A 26200-nucleotide genomic window follows, 5' to 3' on the forward strand; every position below is an offset into this window, starting at 1 on the left:
AGAGCAGCAGCTTGATTATGAGTTTGATGGAGCTGATGAGTTTGTTTCTGTGAAAAACAGGTAAGTAGAATCTGACCAGGAAAAGTATTGCTGCTGCAAGATAATATTTTATAGAGCCCTCTTAAATTTCTTCCAATACAGATACATGAGGGAGTGATTCTGTTAACTGCAGTTGTCAGTGTACAACCTGATGTGTGTAGGTTTGGGGTGGTTTTTTGAGGAGAAAAGGACAAGCTAGTGTGTGAACTTCTAATGAAGTTTTTTCAGAACATGTCAGCACTGTCAAAAGCAAAATAGTTGTGCCCAGCAAAAGCCTTGGCTGCCTTGTGGTCTGGGACATCATTACCAGTCATTCATACTGTGTTATTATAGACATTTTCTAACTGTTATTTTAGAAGGCACAGTTTTTAATTTGTAGAGTGTTTTTCCTCTTTGGCCTCCATCAAATCCTAAACATTCTGATTACTTCCATGTTTGAGGCAAATCTCTGTGGGAGGAGATTTATTTCAGTATACATCTAGCAGATAGGGTGGGAATTTTCTGTGCTCTCATAAGTAGGTTATGGAAAAACAGGAATCAAATGAGTCTCATTAGTTCTGGGTGTAGGAAGGGACAGCTTCTTCATTTTCTCTCCATCAATAATTAGCATAAAGTGTACTCCATGCTCTAATGTGCTTTTGTGATCTCTTTTTCATAGCTGACATAACTGAAATACACTTTACACCTAAATCGTGCTGCACGTTATCAGAGTGTTGTACAAATCATTAACAGCCCTTGTCATTCCTCTTTCATTTGGCTGATGAGAAAGGAATTATCATCATCATCATCATCTTTACAGAAAAGTCTTAGCAGCCAGGAAAGCAAAGAGGCTTCTTCATGATTCACTGGCAGAGAGTCAGCCCCAGATAATGACAGTGCCCAGAGTAGAGCAGGGTCACTGGGGTGCAATTCTGCCTGCTGAACCGTGCTGCCTTGCTGGAAGCAGAGGTAAGACAGGATTTAATAAGAGCTGCTAGGTAGCCAGAGGCAGCTATGCTAGGAAATGAGGCAGTATTTATTGCAAGATGCATTTAGCTGTTGTATTTCCTTGCCAAGGAAATGCAAGCATAAATATTCAGCTGGATTTCTAATTGTTCCTATCCAGCTCTGGGGACAGTGCAATCCATCTGGAGCTAAATCGCTGGGAATAGGATGGCCAATACTATTTGCAAGGCAGCTTCCCTTTCCTGTTCTGTTGCCTTATGCAGGGTATGCATCCAGTATAGCCATCAGATTTCTATGTGAATCCTCATGTCCTGTTTTTCTGCTTTGAACCTCTCCAGCAGGTGACCAGTTTCTGATAAGATTTTTCAGAAATGTTTTTTTTATCAGTTGCAGTAAGTAAGAAGTCAGAAATCTGGTTGTAAGTAAGTTGAAGTAAGAAATCTGGTTGTGCATCAAACATGTATTTTGTGACTCCAGTGGAGTCCTGCCTGAAGAGGTCTTTTCCAGTTCACACTAGTCTTTACTTTGTTGTGTTAGCAGTGAATATTGTGGTCACTGCTATGTGCAGAAATAAGGAACTGAAGGGAATGTGGACATCAAGCACTAGAGGATGCATTGAAAAGGGAACGTTTGTTTTGACTCCTCCTGTCCTTCTGCCTTCTGTGGTGTGTCCATGTGTGCAAGGGAAGGATGGATGAAAACAAGTGTGACTTGAGGGGTTGTGCATGTGTCAGTTTTGGACTATGAAAGCATGAAATTCCTTTACTCAAGACATGGGCTGTAAAATAAACTTATTTCCTTTGCTGTCAGCAGTTCTTCTCTGTAAATCTTTGCAAAGTTTGTTGGGAAGAATTTGCTTTACCTCATCCCAGCTATAGAAATGAGTCATTTTTATTGTCTCACTCATTTAAACCAATTATTTCTCTCTGAAAGTATCACTGTTACGTTTTTTCTTTCACTCTTCTGATCACTGTAATTTCAGTAGCTCATGTTCATTTATTATCTTGTATGTTATCTTGTCTGTTTTCAGATCTAAGCCCATTTCAGCCCACTTAAACAATTTACAGAAGTTTTTCCTTATTAGTTTTATTATCTAAATTCTGTGATATTTGAAATGTGAAGCACATGTACCCTGCCTTGGGCTCATCTGGTGTCATTCAGTTTTTGTTTGTGATTTTGTATTACCAGCTGAAATCAGATGAGGAAAAACCATCACTGATGTGAGCATCATTGGACATGAAAGCGAAAATGGGATCCAGAACTGATGTTCTCTTTGTAGTCTTAACAGAAATCAAGGCCAGGCTAAGAAAAACATGGCCAGCCCCAAAGGATCTTTTTACATATTCAATCATTGTAACAAAAGCACCATAAATAACAGTGATAGAAACCAGTAATCTGCCAAATATTTTTCCTCAGGAAACCTCATTGCTTTGCCATTAATACAGTCCCTTATTCTGTATCAGCTGCACTACTTGTAAAGCAAAGCTGTGCTAGGTATAATGATAGCTTAACATAAATGCTTCCTATTTAGCTTGTTACTTGGAGACAGAACCATAGAATTGTTAGGGTTGGAAGGGACCTCAAGTATCATCCAGTTCCAACCCCCTGCCATGGGCAGGGACCCCTCACACTAGATCAAGTTGCTCAGAGTCACATCCAGCCTGGCCTGAAAAACCTCCAGGGATGAGGCTTCCACCACCTCCCTGGGCAACCCGTTCCAGTGTCTCACCACCCTCATGGGGAAGAATTTCTTCCTAACATCCAATCTGAATCTACCTATTTCTAGTTTTGTTCCATTCTCCCTAGTCCTATCATTACCTGACACCCTGAAAAGTTCCTCCCCAGCCTTCTTATAGGTCCCCTTCAGATACTGGAAGGCCACAAGGTCTCCTCAGAGCCTTCTCTTCTCCAGACTGAACAGCCCCAACTCTCTGTCTGTTTCCATAGGAGAGGGTCTCCAGCCCTCTGCTCATCCTCATGGCCCTTCTCTGGACATGTTCCAGCACATTCAGATCCTTCTTGTAATAGGGGCTCTAGAACTGGACATCTCTATTATTAGTGTTTGACACACTGGTGTCTCATCAAATTTTGACCAACATGACATAAAAAGTATCAGCAAATGTCATGCAGCTCTGTAATGTACCTTTCTGCAAAAGATAAACCTCTCAAGTGTCCACCATATTGAAAGAGAAAAGCTGAAGGGAAATGTGAAGTTGTGCATGGTGCTTTGGATTCGTGTAGCTGAAAATTTCTTTAAGGAGAAAATTTCACTATACAAAGTCCTTGGAAGTTATCTTGAATGAATTCTTTCCAACCCCAAAAGGCCATGTAGCTATAGTTGTCAGATGATACAGCATCCAGGTAGTTTAGTCCTTGACAAGCCTGGATGTGTGTGTCCTGTGGTGAAATGAAGTAGATGAAATCAAGTAACTATCGTACTAGTGCTGTAGTTTGAGATCAAACCAGAATTGCCTAAAATGGTGACTGTGGGTTTGTGCCAGGATAGCATCTCATGCTGTGGGCCAGAGCAATCCAATCTGCCAAATTCCTGTTATGGTCTAAGCAATAATTTGTTTCTTGACTGGTTGTGAGAATAACATCTTAAAGCAGGATCTGCAGGGGAGATGCTTATTTAAGGGGAGTTATTTATTCAGTCATATTTGGTTTTGCCATCTGCTGGGGTCTGGGACCTGCCTCTATCCATGTTAGTGATGCAGTGTTTAACTTGCAGCTGACAGATAGAATCCTTTTCAGTAACTCTTCTTCTCCTACACTTGATACTCAGCCCTGTGTTCTTGTTCCAATAGCCACATTCTTTCCCAGTGAATCAGAAACAGAGATCTTCCAGCGACAGGTTTTTACAGCAGTGTTTGCCTGCCTGAGCCACTTATCCATTTTACAACCCTCTACTGAAAACATTTCAGAATTTCCTGAAATAATCATAACTGAAAGAGAAGAGAATGAAACATTTCTGAAATTCTAGACAGTAGTGGCAGCAGCAGGCAAAGGCAGAGGAGCTTTTCTTCCTCTCTTCTTGCAAAGGTGTTTTACTTTCCTCCAAATGTTTCCTTTTCAAATCTGGCCTCTAGTTGGAAGTTTGTTTTACATAATTGATTTTTTGGCAGGGAAACTATAGCTGACATGTCTAATGCATACTTCAGGCATCTGCTCTTTAGTAGTAAGTCCTTCTAGAACATTTCAAAGCCTTTCCACTAGTATGTGGCTGTATGTGTTTTCAAGAGAACTCCTAGATTTTGAACCTGGCCTCAGGTTCTCTCACTCCAGTCGTTTTGGTTGTGACTTCTGAGCAAAGTGTTGAGAAAACAGATGATTGCAGAGCTGCTTAGCTGAGTGGTAAACACTGCTGGGGTGTTCCTTTTGACATGTATAACATGTGAAGAGTTCCAGTGACCTGTTTCATGATGGACCGGTTTCCTTACTACTATGTGATTTGGGGAGAGTTTGTAGCAGGAAATGTGATGCATTAGTTTTCATTTACTAGCGACTACCTTTAAGGATGCTTGGCTTCCTGCTCTCTCTGCTTCTTCCATGTGAAGATTACCTTTAGAGCCTGTAGCATCAGGAAAAAAAATCATTGTTTACACAGTATTTTAATTTGCCTTTGCTTGGGGGCAGAGTCGCTGTTAATCTCTGCACCAAGCAAGGAATTCCCTTCCTGTTTGTTGTATTTTTCTTTTTAAGCAGAGACTTGTTTCCCAAAGGCTGTTCCCTTGTTGTCCTATCTGATGTTTCTATGCCTTGCTTTTCAATATTAAGTACAACTGAGATCAAGGGAGGATAGTGAGCTTTTGGGGGTAAAAATCAGGGACAGCTGCAAGGCATATTTTCCAGCCAAAGAGGATCGCTTATCATCTGCTCTGCTAAGAGCCCTGGGGCAGCTTCTGTCTCCATACATGTCTTTGCAGAAAAAAATTTAACCATAACCAAAGATACTCAGAAGCATTCTTTTAATCCTGCCCATTACACCAGACATGCCTGAGAACTGAACAGAAGAGTTTAGAGAACATGGTGCTGTAATAAATAAACATACTTGGCTGTGGGTAAAGCTGACTGGACACAACTCTCTCCAGAGATGAATAACACAGCCCTGTGTGGTAGCCAGAGGGGCCAGTTAAAAGTGATCTAAGCTGCTTGAACCCCCACAAGATATTAACAACCACCTTTAATGCTTATGTAGCACTTTCCCAATGTTTAACTGGATTTCTGGAGGCTTGTTACTGAAAGGCTTCTAGGGACATAAACCAGAAGAATAGCTGAAATTCATTACAATAAAAAAGGCCCACCAAAAAAAAAAAAAAAAAAAAAAAAAAAAAAAGAGAGAAAAAAAAAAAAAGGCATGGTGTTCCCTGCCTGATCCTCCAGCTCTGCAATAAGAGCATGGTAAAGAATAAATACAAGGGCAATCCTTGTGGACATACCCTCTTCCTTATGGACATACCCTAGGAGAGGAGCACTCAAACAGGAACAAAAGCAGGCATAGGTCTTCTCAAATTTGAGCTTCACCAAATACTGCTTGCTGTGTACATAACATGCACCAAGTCATGCACTCAAGGAACAATTGCAGATGATTCCATATCCTAGTTGATTCTCCACTCCACATTCTCCTGCTGTGCATCAGGATTGTAGATGGTAGATTTCTTTTTCCTTCAGTAATTGTCCAGACTGTTTATGAAGATGCTGAAGCATTTTACATGTTATGCTGTCCAATTCCTTCCTTTCTGAACCAATTATTATACAAATCCAATGTGAAGTTCACTGTCTTCAGGGTTTTGGAATTGGTATTATTCCTTATCTTGTTTGATGTCAGGTATTTTATTCAGATATTAATGAGTGTGGTGTTTATGGGAAATTGGTTTTGCAACAGAATTAGAAGTTAAACAGAGCAATAAAAATTATACCAATGCCAGCTAACTCAGTGGAGAGTTTGCCAAAGTTCTACTTTTCATGAGGTTTTCTAGCAAATGTTTCTGTTCAGGGGTGGATTCTCATAGCAGAGCTCACTGGGGAGAGCTTGATGTTTTCATTTTCATCATTCATGTCCTTCATATCAAGTGCTTCATATCCTGCTGGGAGACTGAGGGGACATCCTGCCCACTGCTGTTTTTTTACTTTAAAACCATTTTAGAATAGCAAGGGAAAAAATAAAGTTAAGGATGTGAATTGCTCAGTAATTTCAGGTCTTGTCTGTAGCTTTCCTGTGTCAATGAATTTTCCTTTGGGATTTTGGGAGAAAAATTAGGTTTAAATTTTTAAATCTATTCTGAAAACAACTTTACACTTCTCTTCCCTCCTGCTTTTATGAATACTTGTGAGATGAAATCTTATTTTTATTTCTTCAGTGGTGTTTTTTTTTCCCTGCTACCTTGATTATAAATGTGAAATGGCAACAAATTCTTCTCTCAGAATGTATCTGCACAAGATGTGGTGGCAGTCATGCAATCTGTCTGATGACATGGACTGATTAGACAAGCAGGTGCTTAGATTGATTACATAAACCAGCTTCCCTTCTGCAAATAGCTGTCATTAAGGGGCAAATGGTGCCAGTTTAGTTCCAAAGTTCACTCCGTTAAAATTAATGGAAAATCTTTGGATTTTTTTGATAAGGTGTTTAGAGAAGAGTTCAAATGGCAAACTGGTAGCTATATCTATCAGGCATCTTACTGTATTATTTTTTTACCCCAGGTGTTCTAAAGCCAGATAGGATGTTTTGGGGTGATGATGCAGAGGTCATTATCTGAGATACAAATCAAAGAAAGGAGCTATCCAAAGTGGATTTTGTGTGTGTTTGCTTGTTTGTTGGAAAAAGTGGGAATTTCAGGTCTTTCAGGTATTTCATTCATTTTGTTGATGTCATTAACAATACTAAAATATTGCTTGCAAATAGACCCCAGGTGAAAATATATGGTGTACTCCAGAGCACCATTTATTTGCCCACAGCAACCTCTGCAGTTCCTACTGTGGGTAATGCACTTACTTGACAGCTGCAGCCCTTTCTTCAGTTGAAATATGATGCCATTAATGTAGAGATGCATTGAGGTTACTTGGATACTAATGGTGGCCCAGTATCTCCTGATAAGACCTGAAGTATTCCTTCATCCTCCCACAGGGAATTCATTTGCTATGGTGTTGAGTAGGATGGTGTTAGGGTGACTCTCACCAGCCCTCCTTGCTCTTTGGATTGTTCTGCTTCATGAAATAAACTGCATTTTACAGCCAAAGCAGAACACAGGCAGTGAACCCTAATCTAGGAAATGGTTTTTCTGTAACCAGTACAGGCAGTGTAGTATTGAAGAGATAATTAGTAGAGATCTGGTGAAAATCCAGCAAGGCTGAGAAATGATGCCAGGGTACAAGAGACGTTAGAAATGTCACTACTAGCATGTGTGGTTCCAGCAGGGATGCTCCCATCAGAGGCTACTCTGAGCCTTCAGAGGTATGAATCTGTGAGGGGTTGTTGTAGTTGGGAAAAATACAGCAACTGTTCTGAGTTTTTATGGTAAGCAAGCACTTGTAAAATTGTTTACTGTCAATAATTTAATGCATAACTCGCTCAGCTGTTTGCATGTGGGTCATAGTCTGCCTTTTGGATCAAATCCTCCAGCAAATGGCAGTCTCATACCGGATACATTGGAGCATTATTTGGTGCTAAGAGTTAATATTAAGGCATGTAGCAAAAACATTCTGTAATTTCCTTTGCAGGGCTTCATTGTCTTTTTGATGTCACAGGAGGAGAGATAAAAGGTTCTGTCATTCAGACTTCTCAGTTACTTGACTTTCTGAAGCATGCCCTGCATTTGGGCAGCAGCACTGCTTAATGCTATCACATTGCAGTCCAAGTTCATTGCACTACAGCTGAGAATGTCATGATTTGAGCACAGCTGAGTTGATTCTCTTGTCTAATCTGTAAATTCACAACCTGCTGTACAAGTGATAGCTTATCAAAACTTGAGTAAGAGGTAGGAACTGGCAAGGCAGGATAGGAATCTCGAATGCTACACTTTTGGAACTCTCATTTGGAAACCCTGGTGGCAAAGAGCTGATAGCAGTAGGTTGCTATCACAAAGGCTTGGACAGGTCCAGTGAAGAGCAGTGGTGCACATCTGTGTCAGCTGTGTATCAGCAGTGATACCTGCCTCTCAATTTCACTTATCCCTGGGATTCCATTGGCGTGTCCCACCTTCAAAACACAGACTAAATGTGTCCATTGCAGGCACAGAGCTCACTGCAGAGTTCAGTCTTGTGTGATGCTGAGTTGGAAAGCTACTGATGGAAGATCTGTAAAGGGGAGTGTGATTCAGAAGAGGAAAAAAAAAACCCACACTTTAATAGATCCTAACTCTTGACTCTAATGAATGTTGATTGACTGTGTAACTTGTAGGTAGGTTTGATTTGGAATAAATGTCAGCTGTGATTCAGCTCACACAGCAGTGTGAAAAGCACTTCTACTGCTCTGAGAAAACCTGACAGCCCAACTTTCTTAAAGGCTTTTCTGTCTTGCTCATTTGTTCTCTCTTTTTAATGAAGCTTTTAATAATTGACACTTTCCTTACAAAAGGTAACACAGGTCATTCTGTTGAACAGAATATTCTCCCATCACAGCTGTAATCTGAGATCAAACCCCATTCTGTCTCTTTCATCTGATGCAAGGATGAGTTGTTACTCATAAGAACAGTGTGGTGTTCTGAAGTGATGTCTCCAGACTGCAGGTACTTGGTGTTCGTGGCTCATGTTGAGAGCAGGTATTTAACTGCCATAAATATCAACAGAGAATATATATAAACATGAAACTAAGAAATGTGTGGTATTAACTTCTTGAGTGAAACAGAAATTGCACTGCATTAATACCCAGCTCTGCAACAGACTTCACATTGCCAGAATCCTTCTGGGAGTCGATTTGGGGGATGGTGGGAAAAGAGATAAATTGCTTAGTGCCTATGATTAAGATCAGATTTTCAAGAGCTTAGAGTACCAAGATCTGACATAATTGGAAAATGTACTCTTGGGGTTCACAAGAGGAGCTGCTGTATGTTCAGCACTTCTGAAAACCACGTCTCTATTGATGTGCTTCTACAGAAGGTGAGGTTTTCTGAGAGCTGGGCTTTGTTTTTTTTCTCCCATCAGCTCACAACCCAGAGAGGGATGATAATACTTCTCCCTTGTACTTTGGTCTGTTTCCTTTTTTACATTACAAATCATGGTCAGGATCTGTCTCCTGTACTCCATGCTCGTATTTTCTGATCTGCTGTGGTCGGTACAGAGTCACAGAAGTATTTAGAGGTCCTTCAGATGTCTGTTGTATTTTAGCCTTCTGGGGCAGGATCACACTGCTTTTAATTCTTGGGGATTTCTGAGAAGATTAGTATGTGACCACTCAAAGTTAGGAGGAGAAGGAATGTTAGATTTGTTTCTGATAGGAAAAGGACCAAGCCAGGGTGGGTTGATAAAGGAAGATTTTTCCCTCCAAGGGCAATCAAGAAACATGCAAGAGCAGGAGCAGAAAGTTGTAGGAGCTGGAGATTCCTTTTGACAACTGATCCAGGAAGCAACTGTCATGTCAATAATTCAGCCACGCTGAACCAAGCCACCTACAGTGCTGCTCCTTGCTGAAGGTTGAGATATGTATTAATTCAGCTTTGTAATGAAAATGGAGAAATAAATGTGTCTGCATAGCAGGGAGCTGGACTGAACTGCTAAGAGCCACTACTGAAATGTAAAAAAAGGGCTGTCTCTGTCAAAAGCTCTGAATGTAATCAAATTGCAAGACTGACAGATAGTAAAGTGGTGATGGAGGAGGAAACAGGCGCCTGTATTGTTCTCAGGTAAGACTGAGATTCAGATTCAGTTTGTACCTGTGCTTGTTACAGAAAACAAGGCAAATAGGATCCAGTTTGGTGAAAATCGGATTATTTACCTATAGAGTAGGAATTGAGAAGAAAAATCTTTTCTATTACTGGCATTCAGAATTTGGAATTTAATGGTATTTGCTGTGATTCTGCCTTTTCTTCAGACTGCTGCATCTGCTGTTGGTCTATGAGATAACTCTCAAGGGGAAACAGAGTGCTAATAGGGGTGTTAACTGTTCACACTGGATTGAGCACCTCTTGATAATAAGAAAGTCACAAAATACTGGTGTGCTGTAAAGGATAAATCAAGGCCTAAATTCTTACATCTCCAAAAACCAAGACACAGCAAACCTGCAGCCTCCTCTGCCTGAGGAAGGATTGCTTATTTCATTGTAACACTTCATATAGTAAAGTGTCAAAGCCCTGCAGAGACCCCTGTCTCCAGCTCTCTCCTTTTTTAAAAGGTCAAATTAGATCTGGACTTAATAGCTTTAGCCACAGTTTTTACACTGGCAAATGTGGTTGAGCCAGATTTTGTAGCAAGGGTTTTTATTTCTCAGGGTAAAGATTCATATCTGTTACACTGAGCTTCAGCAGATTTAATGCTCTTCATATTTCTATCTGTCATTTCTAGAGGGGACTATTAATTGGGTGGGTGGAGGTTACATTTGCTCTATGGAAAATCTGCTTTGGTACTTCTTTTGACAGCACAGATGATGTTTATTTTTCTTCTCTGTACTGGTTGTTTCCCTGTTCTGTGGCTACTATTTTGATCTATGCTATGCCCATTACAACAACAGTTTCACACTAAATGGTCAAAGTGCCAGCATGGAAAATGAGATGGGGTTTTTTGGAGCAGTGTAAGTATAGCTATGCTGAAGTGCCTACTGTGAAGGATGCTTGAATATTAACTCATGCTTTAATTCCCACCTAAGTCCTCCAATGCAGATAAGCATTATCTCTGTTAGGTTGATGGGTGTTCTAAAGCATAGAGAGATGGCGTAAACTCTCCCCAGTCTTACAGGGAATTGCTGAGAAAATCACCTGCAGTATGAGATCCTGTGTTTGCTGCCTGCCCATCACAGCCACATCTTTGTTGGGATGCAAGAGCCATCCTCTGATAAATCTTCCTTAAATTATATGTGTGGTGGTTTGCCATGGTACACTGGGCCATGACCAGAGCAGGTATTTTTGTGTAACCTTCAGCAGAGAGGCTACAGACACCCGTCTCAGAGTACACCAGAGCTGGCCTAGCTTTAGGGCCTCGTGTTGAAAGAGAGGGTCTTGTGAGAGTGTGATTCTGCTGAAAATCTTCTGGGGAGAGAGGGCTGCATGGCTCTGCAGCCATGACCTGTGCCTGCAGAGGAGTGCATTGTGCTTTGGAAGCAGTTCCTGTGCCTTGCCAGCAATACATTATGCTGCAGCATTCACAGCAAATTGTTTTTCTGCCAGCACTATGTTGCAAAAAGCACTCTTCACTGGAGGAAACTTTAGGAGGTGGCAGGGTTTTTCAGTTAGATTTAACCAAGTGACCACCGATTAATAAAGGCCACGGTTGAATATTTTGCCTAAAAATGCAACAGCTGGGTTTGGGAGTGGATACAATGCAGTCTTAAGCTCCAAAGGCAAGTATAGACAGAATACTGACATAAAACCAAACCATTTCCCATTAGATGAGCATTTAGAATAGGATCAGCCATTGCTATTGTGCTGCACAGTGGGAACCACAGGCCATCAAGTGCTTTCCTAGGGGCTTGGATCTGATAAGGATACAGAGCAGCACAGAAATCACTTAAACTGCAACTTTTGATGGAGATGTTTATACAAATGTTTAAATTACTCATAACCTTCACTGCTCATTCTCCTTTTCCTTCAGTGATTGTTCATCAACTTGCAGTTTCACTTAGACATGAACAAGAGGGAAGTTAAAAGATGTACCTGGGGGTTGGAGGAACTAAAGACATAAATTCGTCGTCTGAACGTGGTAAATCTTGGACACTGATGACAATACAAACCTGCAATGCATATTATAGCATGGTCTGTATCCTGTGAATGTTTCCAGAGCCTTGCAGACATGAAAAGACTTTGTCTACATTCATTTTACTGGTGAAAACCAGAGATAACCCCTGGTTAATAGGTTATGATGTGAACCTGTGGGCAGGCTGCAAAATGGAGCTGGTTTGTGTCTTTCTGAGAAATACTTCGATATAAGGCAGACTTTTTTTCAGTCGGATTCTTTTACTGTTCAACTGACTTTTAGTTGGAAATCAGATGTGTACTATGTTGAGCTATGTGGCTCCACTTCACTGCAAATTGTTTCTCTATAGCAGATGTAGATTCCATATTCCATAAGAAACAGTGGTCTGAATCTGGATTCACAAATTCTCTCAAAACCCAAGGACTAACCATGGCCACTAACTGTGGATTTAATGTGCATGAGGAAGATGCCAACAACTGGATTGTGTTTGGAAAGTACTGGCATCATGTTCCAGCTGCCCTACCTGGCTGCATTTCTGTAAAAACCTGTACAGGTGACCCGTGCACTGCTCAGCAGAGGAACCTGAGAGTCCTCCTGTGTTGCTGACAGAGGGAGATGGGAACCAGGTGAGTGAGTCTTACCTGGGGTGTGACAGGTTGTGTTTAGAGTTGTTTTTAAAGAGTTTGCAGGGATTTACCATTCCCCACAATTGATAAGGGCCACTCCCAAACCATGGCTTCAACTTTTCATTTCATCATGTTTCAATCATCTGTTGGCAATCTGACATTCCTTAGTCAGAGCTTGTTTTCCAGGTGAACAGCTCAGCCTCTCAGTGGCTTGCAGTGATTGCTGTCAGTTAGCCTCAACACTCTGCTGTGGCATGAACCTCTGCTGTTCTCTTTTCTTCTCTTCCTCCTTAGCAATTCTAACAGCTGAATCACATCTAACCTCTTTTTAATACCCACTACCAGGGTTGTTTGTACAGTCACATTCATAGCTTCAGGAAACTGAAAACTCTTCCTAGTGATAAACCATGGAAAAGATGCTCAGCATTGGGGGCTAAGTGGGCTTGAGCTTCTCTGTAGGCATAGATTTAAAATTTCTGCAATTTGTGGGAAGCATGGAAGGAGATGATGGAACTGGAAACTTCCTGGTGCTGAGCAGTCTGCAAATCACAGCACTGGGGTCTCAGCAGTCATACAGTGAATGGAATTCATGGAGCTGCTTTCTGTATCTGACAGTGGAAATGAAGGCAGTGTGTAGCTCATTTGAATTAATTTGCCATAAATATTTGATGTCTCTTTAAAAACCTCCCAATCTCTCATTTAAGGCTTAAAAAAAAAACAACCTGAGTTCAGAAAACACTCATCAGCTCTCAGCACTCAGTGTGTCCAGTGGGGTTTTTGCAGCTGTATTTATTTACTTCTGTTATGGTTGCACCTAGAGGCAAAGGTATGCCTGAACTTGGCACAGTCCAGATGTGGAACAGAGAAGACAGCCTTGCCCTGGGCAGTTTGTAATCAGGCTGACAGAGAAATGGATGTGCTGAAGCTGTTTGAAAGCTTAGCAAGGACCACAAGCATGCTGGCCACTTTTTGGATGGGGGGATCCCCTTTCCTGCTGTGTTCAGCATTAGTTCTGCACCCCAACTCTCCCCCTTTTTATACAGCTAAAACTCACTGAAGTGTTGATTATTGCTTTCTGGAACATTTTGATTTAGGATCCTTTTGGTTCTGTATAAACCTCCAGTAGTATTATTTAGTTATCAAATTATTGCACAGACCACAGAGGTCTGTTTGGAGGCAATTTGGGAAGACCTAACCAGCCAACTGGGCACTCATTCTTCTTGAGTGAGGTTTGGTTTTAATCTTGGTTTGGGAGAGTTTGGTGGATTTTTGTTGTAGGTTTGTTTGTTGCTTTGGTTTGGGTTTTTTTTTTTGTCTGGTGGGCATATTTTTTTTTTTCTGTAAATGTAACATCTTTGCCTTTTGAGTGCCTTAGGCCCTTTTGGTTTCAGTAGCAATGAATTATAGCCTATTCCTCTACAAACTTTTTCTTGTCTGCTTATTAATTCTCTCAGAGAAATGCCTAGGAGCAAGCATGATGAAACAAGGTAGATCTGACTGTGAGACATTACCAGGCAAGAGAGTAAATAACCTCTTTTTTTTTTTTTTCCTCTTTTTTTCTTTTTCCCTGCCTGTCACTGAACTGTTTAACTTGTAATAAATTATCAAGAACTGTTGGTAAATTAGTATGCCACCTGGGACAGAGTGTTGATTATTGTGTGATTTCTATTTACTTTTCTGGAATGGGCTGCAGTCTCAGATGAGTGCTTCTTGCATGGAAGTCACCTGTAGAGATGACAAAAGGCCATTTTTTCTGTATATAGATTATGCTGTGAGTCTTTAATTAACTTTTAATTATGTGAAAGAGGCTCTTCACATCCCATCCTTTATGGCTACCTCACACTACCCAGCCTCCCCCAGCTAGCTGTGTTGTGTTATGGTGAATTTGATGATGCCTACAAGGTTTTGGGAGCGTTGCCTCAAATATAATTGATATAAAAGACCATAAATCTTTTTATGCTTTCTATCAGTGACTTGCTGTGGTCCAGGGCTGCAATGGATTAAAGCATAAGAGGTGAAGGATAAAGTGTCCTAGAAAGTTATACTGAAAAAGATTTTATAAAGATAAGAAAGTGCACTGTGTGGTTTGCAGGGCTAATGGCAACAGGACAAAAAAAAAAAAAAAACCAACAACAAAACAAAACCAAAAAGCAAATTCTGAAATTACTCTGAGGATCAGAAAAGGTCATTTGAATGTGTTCTAGAACACAGGTGAGAAATTAAACATTGCTAATTATAGCTGATGCTCAGAAGATCAAAGGTGGAATCTCATCCTTCTGGTTTAGGAGTCTTGAGCTCCTGCCTCACCAAAACGTTAGGGGCCTGAACATCAGAATGGGAGTGGCATCAAGCTTTCTTCAACAGGACAGGAAGAAACCTCTGAAAAATCCAGGGACAATCTTGTCTTCCCAACTGCCATGCTTGCTCTTCATTGCTTGACATCCTACAAGGCACACTGGGCAAATGACTCCCAGATACTAAGACCACTGGAAACATCAGTATAGTGTGGCCTTAACATCCAGCAAAGGGATGGCATTGATTATTCAGGTGGAGCAGCCTCAAAAGGTGTCCCTTGTCCTCCTGATTCCCTCATGGGCGTGAGGAGTCATGCTGATAACTCTTCTAGTGTAACTTTCCACAACAGATTTCGGTTAGGGCAAAATGATGCTTTTCAATGAAAAAAAAAAAAAATCATACATCATTTTTCAAAAGCTCCACTCAGTCCATCCCAAGCACAACTGGAGAAAACTTGGTGCAGCGAGTACCAGGAATGCACACTGACTAAAGCTTCACCTCAACATGAAGGGCACTTTACAGCTGCAGAAATCTAAGCACTGATGGAGACAGGTTTATTATCCATGGGGCTGCTAGAATCAAGCACAGCACTGCTGTGTGCTTCAGAATATAAAAGCTCTATTCTTCACTGAAGTCCTTTTTCTATTAATGAGATTTGCCCTAATGGGACCAAAAATTACTTTAAAAGACATTTCCTTTCTGCTTTTCAAGGGCTTTTTTTTCCAGTCCATTTGGACTGGATATCAAAGATAAGGAGAAATATTTCAATAGCGTGAGCTTTTATAATTAAGCTTTGTACCCTACATAATGGAGATATGGCCAAATTCAAGTGAAAAATAATTACTGTTTTTTCAGCATTTGCTTTTGCTGCTCTGCCTTCTCTTTCTTCTCCCCCTTGCATTTTCCCCTTCAAGCTCACATAATCAGCAGTGCTATACCTATGAAAGATGTGCTCAAGTCAGCTCTTTGCCTCTGGTTTGTGTTGTCCCCTGTGGTCTAGGAGATCTTTAACTATACCCACATCTCCACTAAGGAGAATCCCTACAGCTCTCAGAAGGAAGCAGGTGCTTCCTGAAGGGTTAGAACCGGAACAACTCACTTCCTAGTGCCAGCTACCCCTTTAGATAAGGGAACGGACAAATTTAAAATGCAGTGTTAGATATCTGAGAGACTTTGCAGATGATGATAAGGTGAATGTGATGCTTATTTTTCTTCAGTCTTCAGGAGCCCTTCCCAGCTGCTGGAGCCTTTCAAAGCTCTCAGTGATTTCAGCCAGCTACTTCAGCAGCTTTAGATGTAGCCCATCTGGTTACTTGAAGCTGTGTGGATTTGCAGATGTGTACACACACACCCCTCCAAGTTTGGAAATTGCTAATTATTGATGATTTGTAGCAGGGTTGTTAAGTGCATTGATCTCCATAAGAAGTGTACAACTGGGAGAGACACAAATAGAGATGCTTGAAGTTGGTGCTTCAGTTGGAACTGGGGATATCTTGAGAACAGTATGGGAAGACCTTTGGCTGTGAGAATCTAGAGACCTGTTGAGTATTTGGGATTGGAGAGAACAATTTGTGCAGGCTCCCCCAGAGTAATGTTCTGAGACCTCCCTTCTCCAGGTTTCCGGGAAAATTTTTGTGCAACCTTATAACGGAACCAGATTTCATAATAAAAGACTAAAAGCCACATCTGTAATATTCTGTACTATTAGGGCAGATGCCATGAAGGTGATCAGAGGGCTGGAGAACCTCCCTTGTGGGGACAGCCTGAGGGATTTCATCCTGGAGACTTAGTAGTAGCCTTCCAGCGCCTGAAGAGGGCTACAAGAAAGCTGGGGAGAGACTTTTTACAAGGGCTTGTCATGATAGAACAAGGGGGAATGGCTTTAAGCTGGAAGAAGGTAGTTTTAGACTGGGTATTGGGAAGAAATTCTTTACAGGTGGTAAGACACTGGAATAGGTTGCTCAGGGAGGTTGTGGAGGTGTTCAAAGCCAGGCTGGATGAAGCCATGAGTGACCTGGTGGTCTAGTAGGGGATGTTCCAAGAGGATTGGGACACAATGATCTTTAAGGTCACTTCCAATCTAGGCCATTCTGAGTATTTGCCTGTTGCAGAAGACCATGAGGAGCCATATGACTGATGTTTGTACCCATCACAACTGCCTTGCTTCATACTTGCTCTCCCTCCACTCATTACCATCCCTGTCTCTTTGAGCTCAGTGCAGCTGTTGCTGCTGGCAGATCAATAGCTGGTGTCTAGGAACTGTTTGCCCTGTTTCTCCACTAGGTGAGACCAGCACACACATGCAGTCCTTCCTTGTGTACCCATTACCCTGTTGTAGTTTTGCTCTCTGGTGTCTTCAGGCAGAAAACATTTGCAAGTTTATTGGAGGGGTCTGCAAAATAGCTTCTTGAATTAGTCTGTGAATGCCCAAGCTGGAAAGATCCGGGTGTGCCTGTTGTGTCTGGGAAACACTAATATTTGTGGAGAAACTGGTGAAAAAAGAATGAAACTTGCCTATTTCTGCTGTGCAATCCAAATCTCTCTCTCTCTTTTTTTTTTTTGTTGTCTCCTCAGGGACACACAAAATGTCCTTATTTTATGGGCAACATAAAACCTGGTTAGGGAACATTCCCCTGCTGTGACAAGAGCTGGTGCTATGCCTCCCCCAGTGCTGTTCCTTACTCAGCTGATTTAGAGTGTACTGGGAAAGACTGATTTAGCTCCTGGTGTGCTGGGGTGTGTAGTTTTAAATGAAACCATTTGACTGTGTGAAGATGTCAAGGTGTTGACCATCCCACAAAACATCTCTGCATGAAGTTTTACTCTGTTTTTAGACCTAGGAACTATGCAAAAGCTACATTAAATGATTATTTCAGTTGAAGAGTTAGCAATAGCCAGGCTAACATTGGGCCTTGCAGGATGACCAGAGGATTGTTCTCACTTGAAATAGGGATCAAAATAAATTAATATCCATAACTCACATAGTATTAGGTTCCTTTATGCTGACCTTAGATACCCAGTAAAGTTTCTGTTCCTCTCACTGTAATTTCAGTCTGTGCCGTTGGATATTTTAAAGATGTTCCTTATTAATTAACTCCTTGCTCATAACAGGACCAAAATGTTTTGCAGAAAATAAACAGGGTTTGAGTCTTTGCAAGACAGGTGCAAATAACAACAGAATAACAACAGGGAAATTAGCTGCCAAAGAAGGGTGGGCTATGAAGATATTGAGTCCTGTTTCTTCTCTCCCTCTGCTGTGACCTGTGGCATATTCACACCTCTTCCAATATGCTGCAGGAACACCAAATTTGCTTGGTTAGGTGTGAGTTCTAAAGAATTCTTGGACTGATGGCATGAGTTACTGCCCTGAAATGTTTTTGATCAGAGCATTCCCTCTGAAAATTTGGCCTGCCATGCTAGTCAACTGGCAACAATTTTTTGGTTTGGCAGCAGGTTATAGAGGAATGTGTTCCTGTGAAGGAAGGGGTAAAAATCAACTTGCTTGTGCTATCCAACACTTCTCTAGATAAAAAGACTGTAGTTGGTATCCCCTAGAGAGGTGGTACAGGCAGCACCTTTGAGGTGTTCAATCTCAGAGATCTGGCAGATTTAGATATATGCAAGTTGCCAACAAGTGGAACAGAGCAGGATTTTTCAGGCAGAACTTCTGTAGCTGTTTCTCTCTGGGCATTCATGATGATACATAACCACCTTTAAACTGGCCTCCACTGCAGTGAATGCCCTAGAGAAAAGCCAACTACTTCAGGATGATTTTCTTTTATGATCAGATGATAGCATTTCAGGCTTGTTCTCAGTCCAGTTGCTCTGAACACATTTTCCTGTTAAGGTGCTAACTCTCATGGTCATTCCCTATTCAGCATGTCTCATGTGTAACCAGCTCATTTGAAGATCCTAACCTCTTAATATTCATTCCACATCCTAAAGTGCCTAACATGATACTGGTACTAGATAAATAATGCAGCTTCAGTTGTGATATTCCAAATGATTAATGAGCTGACCACAGCACAGGGGAGATGAAACTGCAGCACATGCTTTCCATTAGCCCCATCAGGATTGCTTCAGTGGGCCTTTGATGGTGTGCTGAGATTGTGAGCAGTGTAGTGGATATTTCTTGGGAGCCATCCATAACGCTCCCACATTGCCTTTCCTTGTGGCAGTTCTCACAGAGACTTCTTGCTGTTTTGGCAGCTGGAAAGGGACTCCTCAAGAGAAAGTCAGTGTAGATTCTAGAGGAAGCTGTGCAAAGGAATAGCCTGTTCTGGGCTGGAAGTACATTCATGTACAGAGGGATTCCCTCAATGTACATTTAGACAGTTCAACAGAAGCCGATTTGCTAGCCTTGTTAATTTTCAGTAATCCATTAGTGATTAGATTCACTAATAACTAACATCTGTGAGGAGTGATTTTGGGTGCAACTTCCAGGGAAAATCTCCATGATTAAACTATCTGATAAAGTGTTTTATTCTATTGTGCTTGGAGTTACTCTGGAATGATTCTTTAGATACTGTTCTTATCATGCAGTCAAGAGTTAGCACTGGGCTGGCCACTAGACAAATGACAGACACTCTCTGTTAAACCTCCTCCCTTCCAAAATGGGAAGAGGAAGAGAATAAGGGAGAGAGACTTTCAGACTGGAAAGGAAAACTAAACTGCTTTAATGAAAATTATAACAATAGAACTAAATATACAGAAATATGTACAACACCAACCTTGCTGATGGCAACTGCATCACTATTACCACTGATGCTGTTGGCCATGCTCTGGGAAAGTCCCACACTGGACTCAACAGCAGGTGGGGACTGCATTCAGGAGCTGGATGCTGGAAGTGAATTCAGGAGTGCACAGGCTGGGATCAAAGGCAGAATACACTGAGTCAGAAAAGGCTCAGCCCTGGTTATCCCTCAGCTTTATGCTGAATGGATTGTGTATGGAAATAAAAAACCTTGTTTGTCCCTTTAGGGTTACCTGTCCTGGGTGCTCCTCCATGCAGGTGTAGTCTTTTATTTTCTGCACTCTCAATGGGGCACACAAGATTTAACAATGACCTTGGTCTGTACAGGAGCAAGTCTAAGGCAGAGCTTTTCTGCAGGCCACCCCTTGGCAGTAAGTACAAACATCAGTGTTAGCACTGCTAGAAGCAGACACTGCCTGTGAAAATATGCCATTAACTTCAGAAAGTGCAGTTACTGAGCAGAGACTGCGCTGAAAATAAAATCACTGAACAGAGTTAGTTCTGTCCTAGCTCAAACCAGGACAAATTATGAGCATAAAAGGACCATGTTTCCCTCTGTGTCTTTGCCACTCTTGAGTTATCAGGTCTTTCATACCATCAAAGATAAAAATCATAACCCTTGGCAGCCCAATTTGTGTGTTTTATGAATGCCATCTGAGCAGCAACGTCATTTACTCTTGGGATCAGGAGCTAGAGTAATTTCTGTCTCAGCCAAGCATATCTAATAACACATGAATAATGTAAATTGTAAAAACAAGAAAAATGGATGAGTTAGTTACTTAATCTGGAAAATGTTGAGGGCAAGACCGCAGTGCTGTGAAGCTCTGTGAATTACTGCCCTGAGATTGGCAGGGCTGCCACAAAGAATATTTGTCCTCAGAACAGATGCAGGCATGCAGGTCTGTGTGATGGCAGCATTAGCAGTTTGGTGCTGTCCTATGCCCAGCAGCCTTGTCTCCCTTTTAACTAAGAACCTTCACTTAAGTCTTAATGGGAATGATTTGACCTGAGTGTGGATGGCTCATAAGTTGGCTTTGCTAAGGCTCTTGCTGGAGTGAGTCCAGCACTCCTTGGGATTGAATCTCCCTGGCCAAATCCTCAGTATCCAGTGGAGGCTCAGCCTACTGGTAGTGACATCCTGGGCACTTGGCCCTGTCAGTGCATAGATGCTGTGTGCTTAAAAGAAGAGTTTCTGTATTTCATATTTTACTCAACCCAAAGGAGGTTTCTTCATTCAAGGTCAGTTTAGAGTGCTGAGCAGTATGAGGTGTCCTGATTTCTGACCATATACAGGCTTATAGAATTAAAAATTGCTGTCTCTCATCTCTCACCACTTACTGCAGAACTCTCCCATTGCAAGCCAGATGTTTTGAGTCTAGAAATTTCTTTATGGTGGACGCTTTGATTTATTTTTCTTCTCTTTTTTTAATACTAGAGAAACAGTGGAAAATAAAAGCTAGAATTGAAATGAAGATCAGTTGCTGATGCTGAAAGAGGCAGCACAATTGTAACATGTTAGAAGATTGCCTTGTTTTAGAGAAAGTGCTGATTAAGATCAAATTTATCTTGAGTTTACGTTTTGATTGGATCTAAACTGAGGGGAGGGGGGGTTGTGTTTCAGAGGCAGTGCAGACGATGCATGTTAATATCCTGTGTTTATTGCCACTTGAAATTACAGCATGGCTTTGAATTGCTGCCAAATCTGCAGTTAAGACTCCCCAGTAATCACTATGATTATTCCAAGTCTTTGTGGTAACAGCAGAAGAAGGAGCATGATACGCAAGCTACTGCAGCCTGAGCTGCCAGGGCCTTTTCGTCCATAGGGGCTCAGATTGCACCCAGCAAAGGGAAGGGTTAGACATGCACATTGGCCAATCAGTCTTGAAAGAGAGATTAAATAAATGGACTGAATTGTGTTATTTTCAGATTTATTTGGCTTTTCTATTACTTCCTGCCTCACTAACTTTCCCTGAAATGGGGAAGAGCAAAGCTTTTCCTCATTTTTCCGAATGCTTTCATTCATACGTTGGCATGGTGGAGTATTTGTCATTTTCATTAGAAATCTTTTATGCTTTCCTCTGTAACATTCTTTCCTTGATCTATAACATAGTTTGGTTTTGCTCCTTTTCTGTGCCACCTATGGGATAGTTTATCTCCTTGAAATATTCTTTTACCTCTACTTAGCTATTGGAAGCAGTAGCTTTACATCTGATCCGACTGTATAGACACGTGTTACTGCGGTTTGTTTAGCTGATGGGAGATTAAGAAGTGAGGTCAGGCATAAACAGTATAACACAAAGTTGCAATTTACTAAAATATTAGAAGAGTGCCCCAGGAGGTGAGAAATGCTCTGTAAAAAGTTGTTTAAAAGAAGCTTAAGTGAAATTTAGATGTGATTGAAATCCGTTTTGGTTTTTTGGATACACAATTATTCAGGCAAGTAGTTGTTTATTTTGAGTTAAAACCCTCAGCAATCAGTCAGCCAGCTCTCCTGAGAGTATGTCCCAGTTGCATCCCTTCATCAGTTGCTAGCAGGAAGGTTTTGCTCTTTGTTCCACTTGCAAAGTAAATAAAACTTGTTATGGAACGCTTTTAATAGGGGCACAATATTTACACTGGAATACTTTACTCAGTCAGTGGAGTTAGCCAGCAGGCATGGCTGAGCACCCAGGGTGTGAGCTGTGGGAGGCAAATCTGTGTGCCTGGCACGTAGTGATCAGTTTAAGCTATTGAAATATAAATCAGAACACTGAGTGAAACTCAAAACTATTTCATTAAATGAATTATGTTATGTGAATAAAATACAGCTAGGGACTCTGCCATATGTGCTGAAATGTCTACAATCTCTAGGCTATTCTTTTCCTGATGGATTTAACTCTGAAAAGATCCATAATATTTTTGCAGGACAGCATTAGCAAATATCAGAGTGTGTTTGCATTTCATTAGAGCCAGCAGCTTTCTTGTGACTTCAGCTTCAAGAATGCTCTCTGCAGGCTGCTCTTGGGTCCTCGTTATGAAACTTCAACATGACTGTGTTCCAGGCCCATTAACAATGAAAACTGCTCCCAAGATTTACAAACCTTGTTCTTTTCTCTTTTCTGGAGTGTATCTATGCCTTGCTGGTTTGTTGTGCTAGTTGTATGTTTTAAAAATGTTAACAGGAGAGAATGATGAAGATAATGATAGATAGAGAAAGTGTTATCTGGACTAGAAGACTGTATCCAGAGATGTTAACCATTTACATGGAATTACCACCATACTGCTTTTGCTAATACAGTGTGGAGTGACTTGTACACACTGCAAGCAAAGCAAGGGTCTCAGGGCCAGCCTTGTACATGCATTAAAATGTAAGGACATGCCTGGACACAAGCTTCATCAGGAACTACAGCCTTGCTTGTGCAGTTTAGCTTAGACCAGACTGGATGCTTCTTTCTATGATCTATTCAGGAGCCAACAAGAACATGCACTGAATAGCTCACTCAGCACACAGATTGTTTGGATTCTTTTATTTCCAAGAAAAACTAGATATTTTGAGCCTGAATTGCAGATGGCAGTGTGGCAAGGGAAGTACAAATTTCGGTGCTGGGCATAAATGCTTCTTCACTCCCCCAGAGCAAAGGGAAGCACCTGACAGCCACAATCTGCTGTGCCCTCTGCAGAAACCCTGCCAAATGGGTGCTACAAGAACCTTTTGAATTCTGTATCTAGGCTACCAGCAGCATAACAGGAGTGTATCTAGTAATAAATTAAACAGATACTGCTTAAAGAGTTTACCAAGAGCCAGGAAGCCACTGGATAGTGGGAATAAGAGATGGCTTTTGTGAAGGTGTCATTTGTGGAAGCTTTCTAATAAAAATGACACCATTCCCTGCCCTGGGGTAGAGCTTATCTTAAAAAAAAAATACAAGGTCATAGCAAGGTTATGAGCTGTTGTTTTGCTCTCCTTCACTGACCCAGTCACACAGCTAACAGAAGTAGATTGGGCTTAATGTATGCTTTAGTGTGAAGTTTCAGCAGTGGGCCATGGACCCTGAAGCAGTTCTCTCTCTTGTTCAAGATGTGCCCCAGTTTTGGTATATGAGAGCTACACAGAAATTAGTGCAACTATGTCTGTGCTTCAAGTACAAGTGCACATGCTTAACTAACCTGTCAAATTAGAGCATCTACAAATGTTCTATTTATAGTTTTCCCCCCCAAGACCAATTGCAGTAGAAGCTCAGCCCAGCTGTCGAATCCATGGAATTCATTAGAAATTCCAAAATTTTAGCCTCAGCCTTTACTCCAAAAGAGTGACTCCATCAAAATTGTGCTGTTGTGTCTAATAAATTTCCTTCTCTGTGTTCATGTTGATTTGGATTCTGTTTGCATAACTCATTGCCATTTATCTCTGTAAGCAATTTACAGTCACTGTATCATGGTGATCAGTATTCTGTGGTGTCTTCTACAGCGTTTGCTGAATCTACTAAATACATTTTTGCATTGAGAATATTCTTTTTTTAATTGTTTTTGAAGTATGAGCCAAAGAGAACCCAGCTGGGCTGAGAAAATCCATGTTTTGTTTGCAGGCTATCAGTTGATAAAGGCACCTCTTTGAATGCAAAGGAGGCTTGTTTGATCTGGAAAGACGATGGAAATGAGTCCTCACTTGGCACTTGCAGACCCAGGCTGGCCAACTGCAGCAGGGGGAAAAGTTGGAAAGAGTGACATTCTGATATAATTATGTGGGGAGAAATTTTTTTGTTGCTGGAAGCCTGACGTGAAGCTCACGCAAAGAGACAGCTGAAACTATTACTGGGTTTCAATCAAGGTATTATTTGGACCTGAGAAGAAAATGCAGATAATTGATTGGCAGGTTTTTCTGCATCAAAATGAATTGCCTTCTTATCCAGAAGCTGTCAGCAGGGAAGAGATGTTGTAGACTTGTTCTTTCTCCTAGCTCATTCTGCTGCTCTCACTATAGCAGGGATGATTTCTGCATTTAGTATCTGTAAAGGCAGCCTCACTAGATAAAGTGATGCATTTATATGGGTGTGGTGAAATGGATCTTTACTGCTACTCTTTCTGTTTTGCTTAGTCTGGGGAGTTTCTCATGTAGCCTCACGAACTTTGCATGAGGACCAAAACCTAGGGCAGTCACATTGAGTAGAGGTGATCAATTTGATGTGATTTGCAAGAGAAGTTAGAGACTTCAGCGTTCACAGATTTAGTCAGGGAAGATTAATAGGATCTTAGAGTTCTTATCTCTTAGATGCCTCAGAGGTTTCTCGTCCACAGGTTTTTTGGTAGGTAGGGTATGTACAAAATCTTACATTTAGATGCAAATGCTGATGTTTACATAAGCAAAACAAGGGTATGTGGTCTCCTACAAAGAAAGCAGCCTGCTGAATGTGTGTTGTCATTTTTGTCTTTCAGATAATTCTTGTGAGTTCCTCCCATAATGACCGTGACCAAAGTCTTTTCATAAGCACAGATGAAGGAGCCACTTTCCAGAAACAACCTATTACTTTCTTTGTGGAAACTCTCCTTTTTCACCCCAAAGAAGAAGATAAAGTACTGGCTTACACCAAGGAAGGCAAGGTAAAGCTCAAAGATACTTCATTTGTTTTTAAATTTAGGAACTGCTTTGTTAAGGAGACGTAAAACAGTTCTGATGTGGTGATTAATGTTGGATTTTATGAGACATCATTTGCTCAGAAGGGAATCATCATCTGGTTCTGAGGTTCATTAAAATACTTATTGTCTCTGTGTGCAAATCTTTGTTTTTACAGTAATTTCAATCCTGGCATTGTCAGTCAATATGGATACTGGTAATATTTCTACTCCATCATAATCTAGTTAAATAGTACCCCTGAAATGTGCTTCTCCCCTGAATGTGACCACAAGCAATTGCTCTATAATTTATAGTGAAGAAAGAAAGTTGAAGAAGCTGAAATAGTGCCTCCAAAGGCTGGTCATGGGTGGTAAAATAAAGGAGGACTGAATAAACTTGCACGGTTCTGCAGCAGAAAAGGAGCTGGGGAATCAGTGAAATGTAGAATAATTCCCTTTTTTTATGATGTATTTATACTGCTTTCATATTCCAGAGTTGCATCATGTTTGTAGATTTTGACCATCTTTCAGATTTCTTCTGGTTAAATGCTAATGTGCTTTTCTGGCTGGGTTAGGCTAAGCACCAGTGAGTGCACACAGAGCCTGTACATTATGCAGTTCATCTTTTCACAGTGCCAAAACTGCAGCTGTAAAGCCACTGTGATTCTGGCCCTGGTAGTGTCTCCATTCACCTCCATTATTTCTCCTGTTTTAAACTGACATTAGTGCACTTTAGCCCGTTTCAATCCCTGTCAGACTGCTCAGATGTATATTTAAGTGTGATGAGTCAGAGAAGGTTCTTCATGCTGCAACCAGATACGGCACTGATTTCAGGGATGTTGCGTCAAGTCAGCTTTTGGGATATTTTTGAGGATACAAAAGTTAATAACTGATACCCAAACAATTAATGGTTACAGGCAAATAAGGATAGAACTAAAATAAAAGAAAAATAGCAAACCAAACTCAGACACAGATTACATATTTTATTTAGCAGCTTCCATCCTTGAAATCCTAACACAATTACAAATGTTGAATGCATGTTACATAAACAAAATGTGCAGAGTAACTGGGCAGTGCTGGTTGTCTGTGAATCTCTAATTCAGTGTTTAGT

The 26200-nt window shown here is 41.1% G+C and overlaps 1 protein-coding gene across 1 annotated transcript in view; it reads left to right on the plus strand.

Annotated features, from left to right (window-relative positions):
- The window catches only part of SORCS2 (sortilin related VPS10 domain containing receptor 2), a 535405-nt gene that overhangs the window by 423308 nt on the left and 85897 nt on the right, over positions 1-26200 (plus strand). The window contains exon 4 of the mRNA XM_054391420.1: positions 24913-25077. Coding sequence (XP_054247395.1) covers positions 24913-25077 — 165 coding nt within the window. The remainder of the gene's footprint in view (positions 1-24912; positions 25078-26200) is intronic.

This window comes from Indicator indicator, chromosome 23, assembly GCF_027791375.1.
Source record: "Indicator indicator isolate 239-I01 chromosome 23, UM_Iind_1.1, whole genome shotgun sequence".
Classification (NCBI taxonomy): Eukaryota; Metazoa; Chordata; class Aves; order Piciformes; family Indicatoridae; genus Indicator; species Indicator indicator.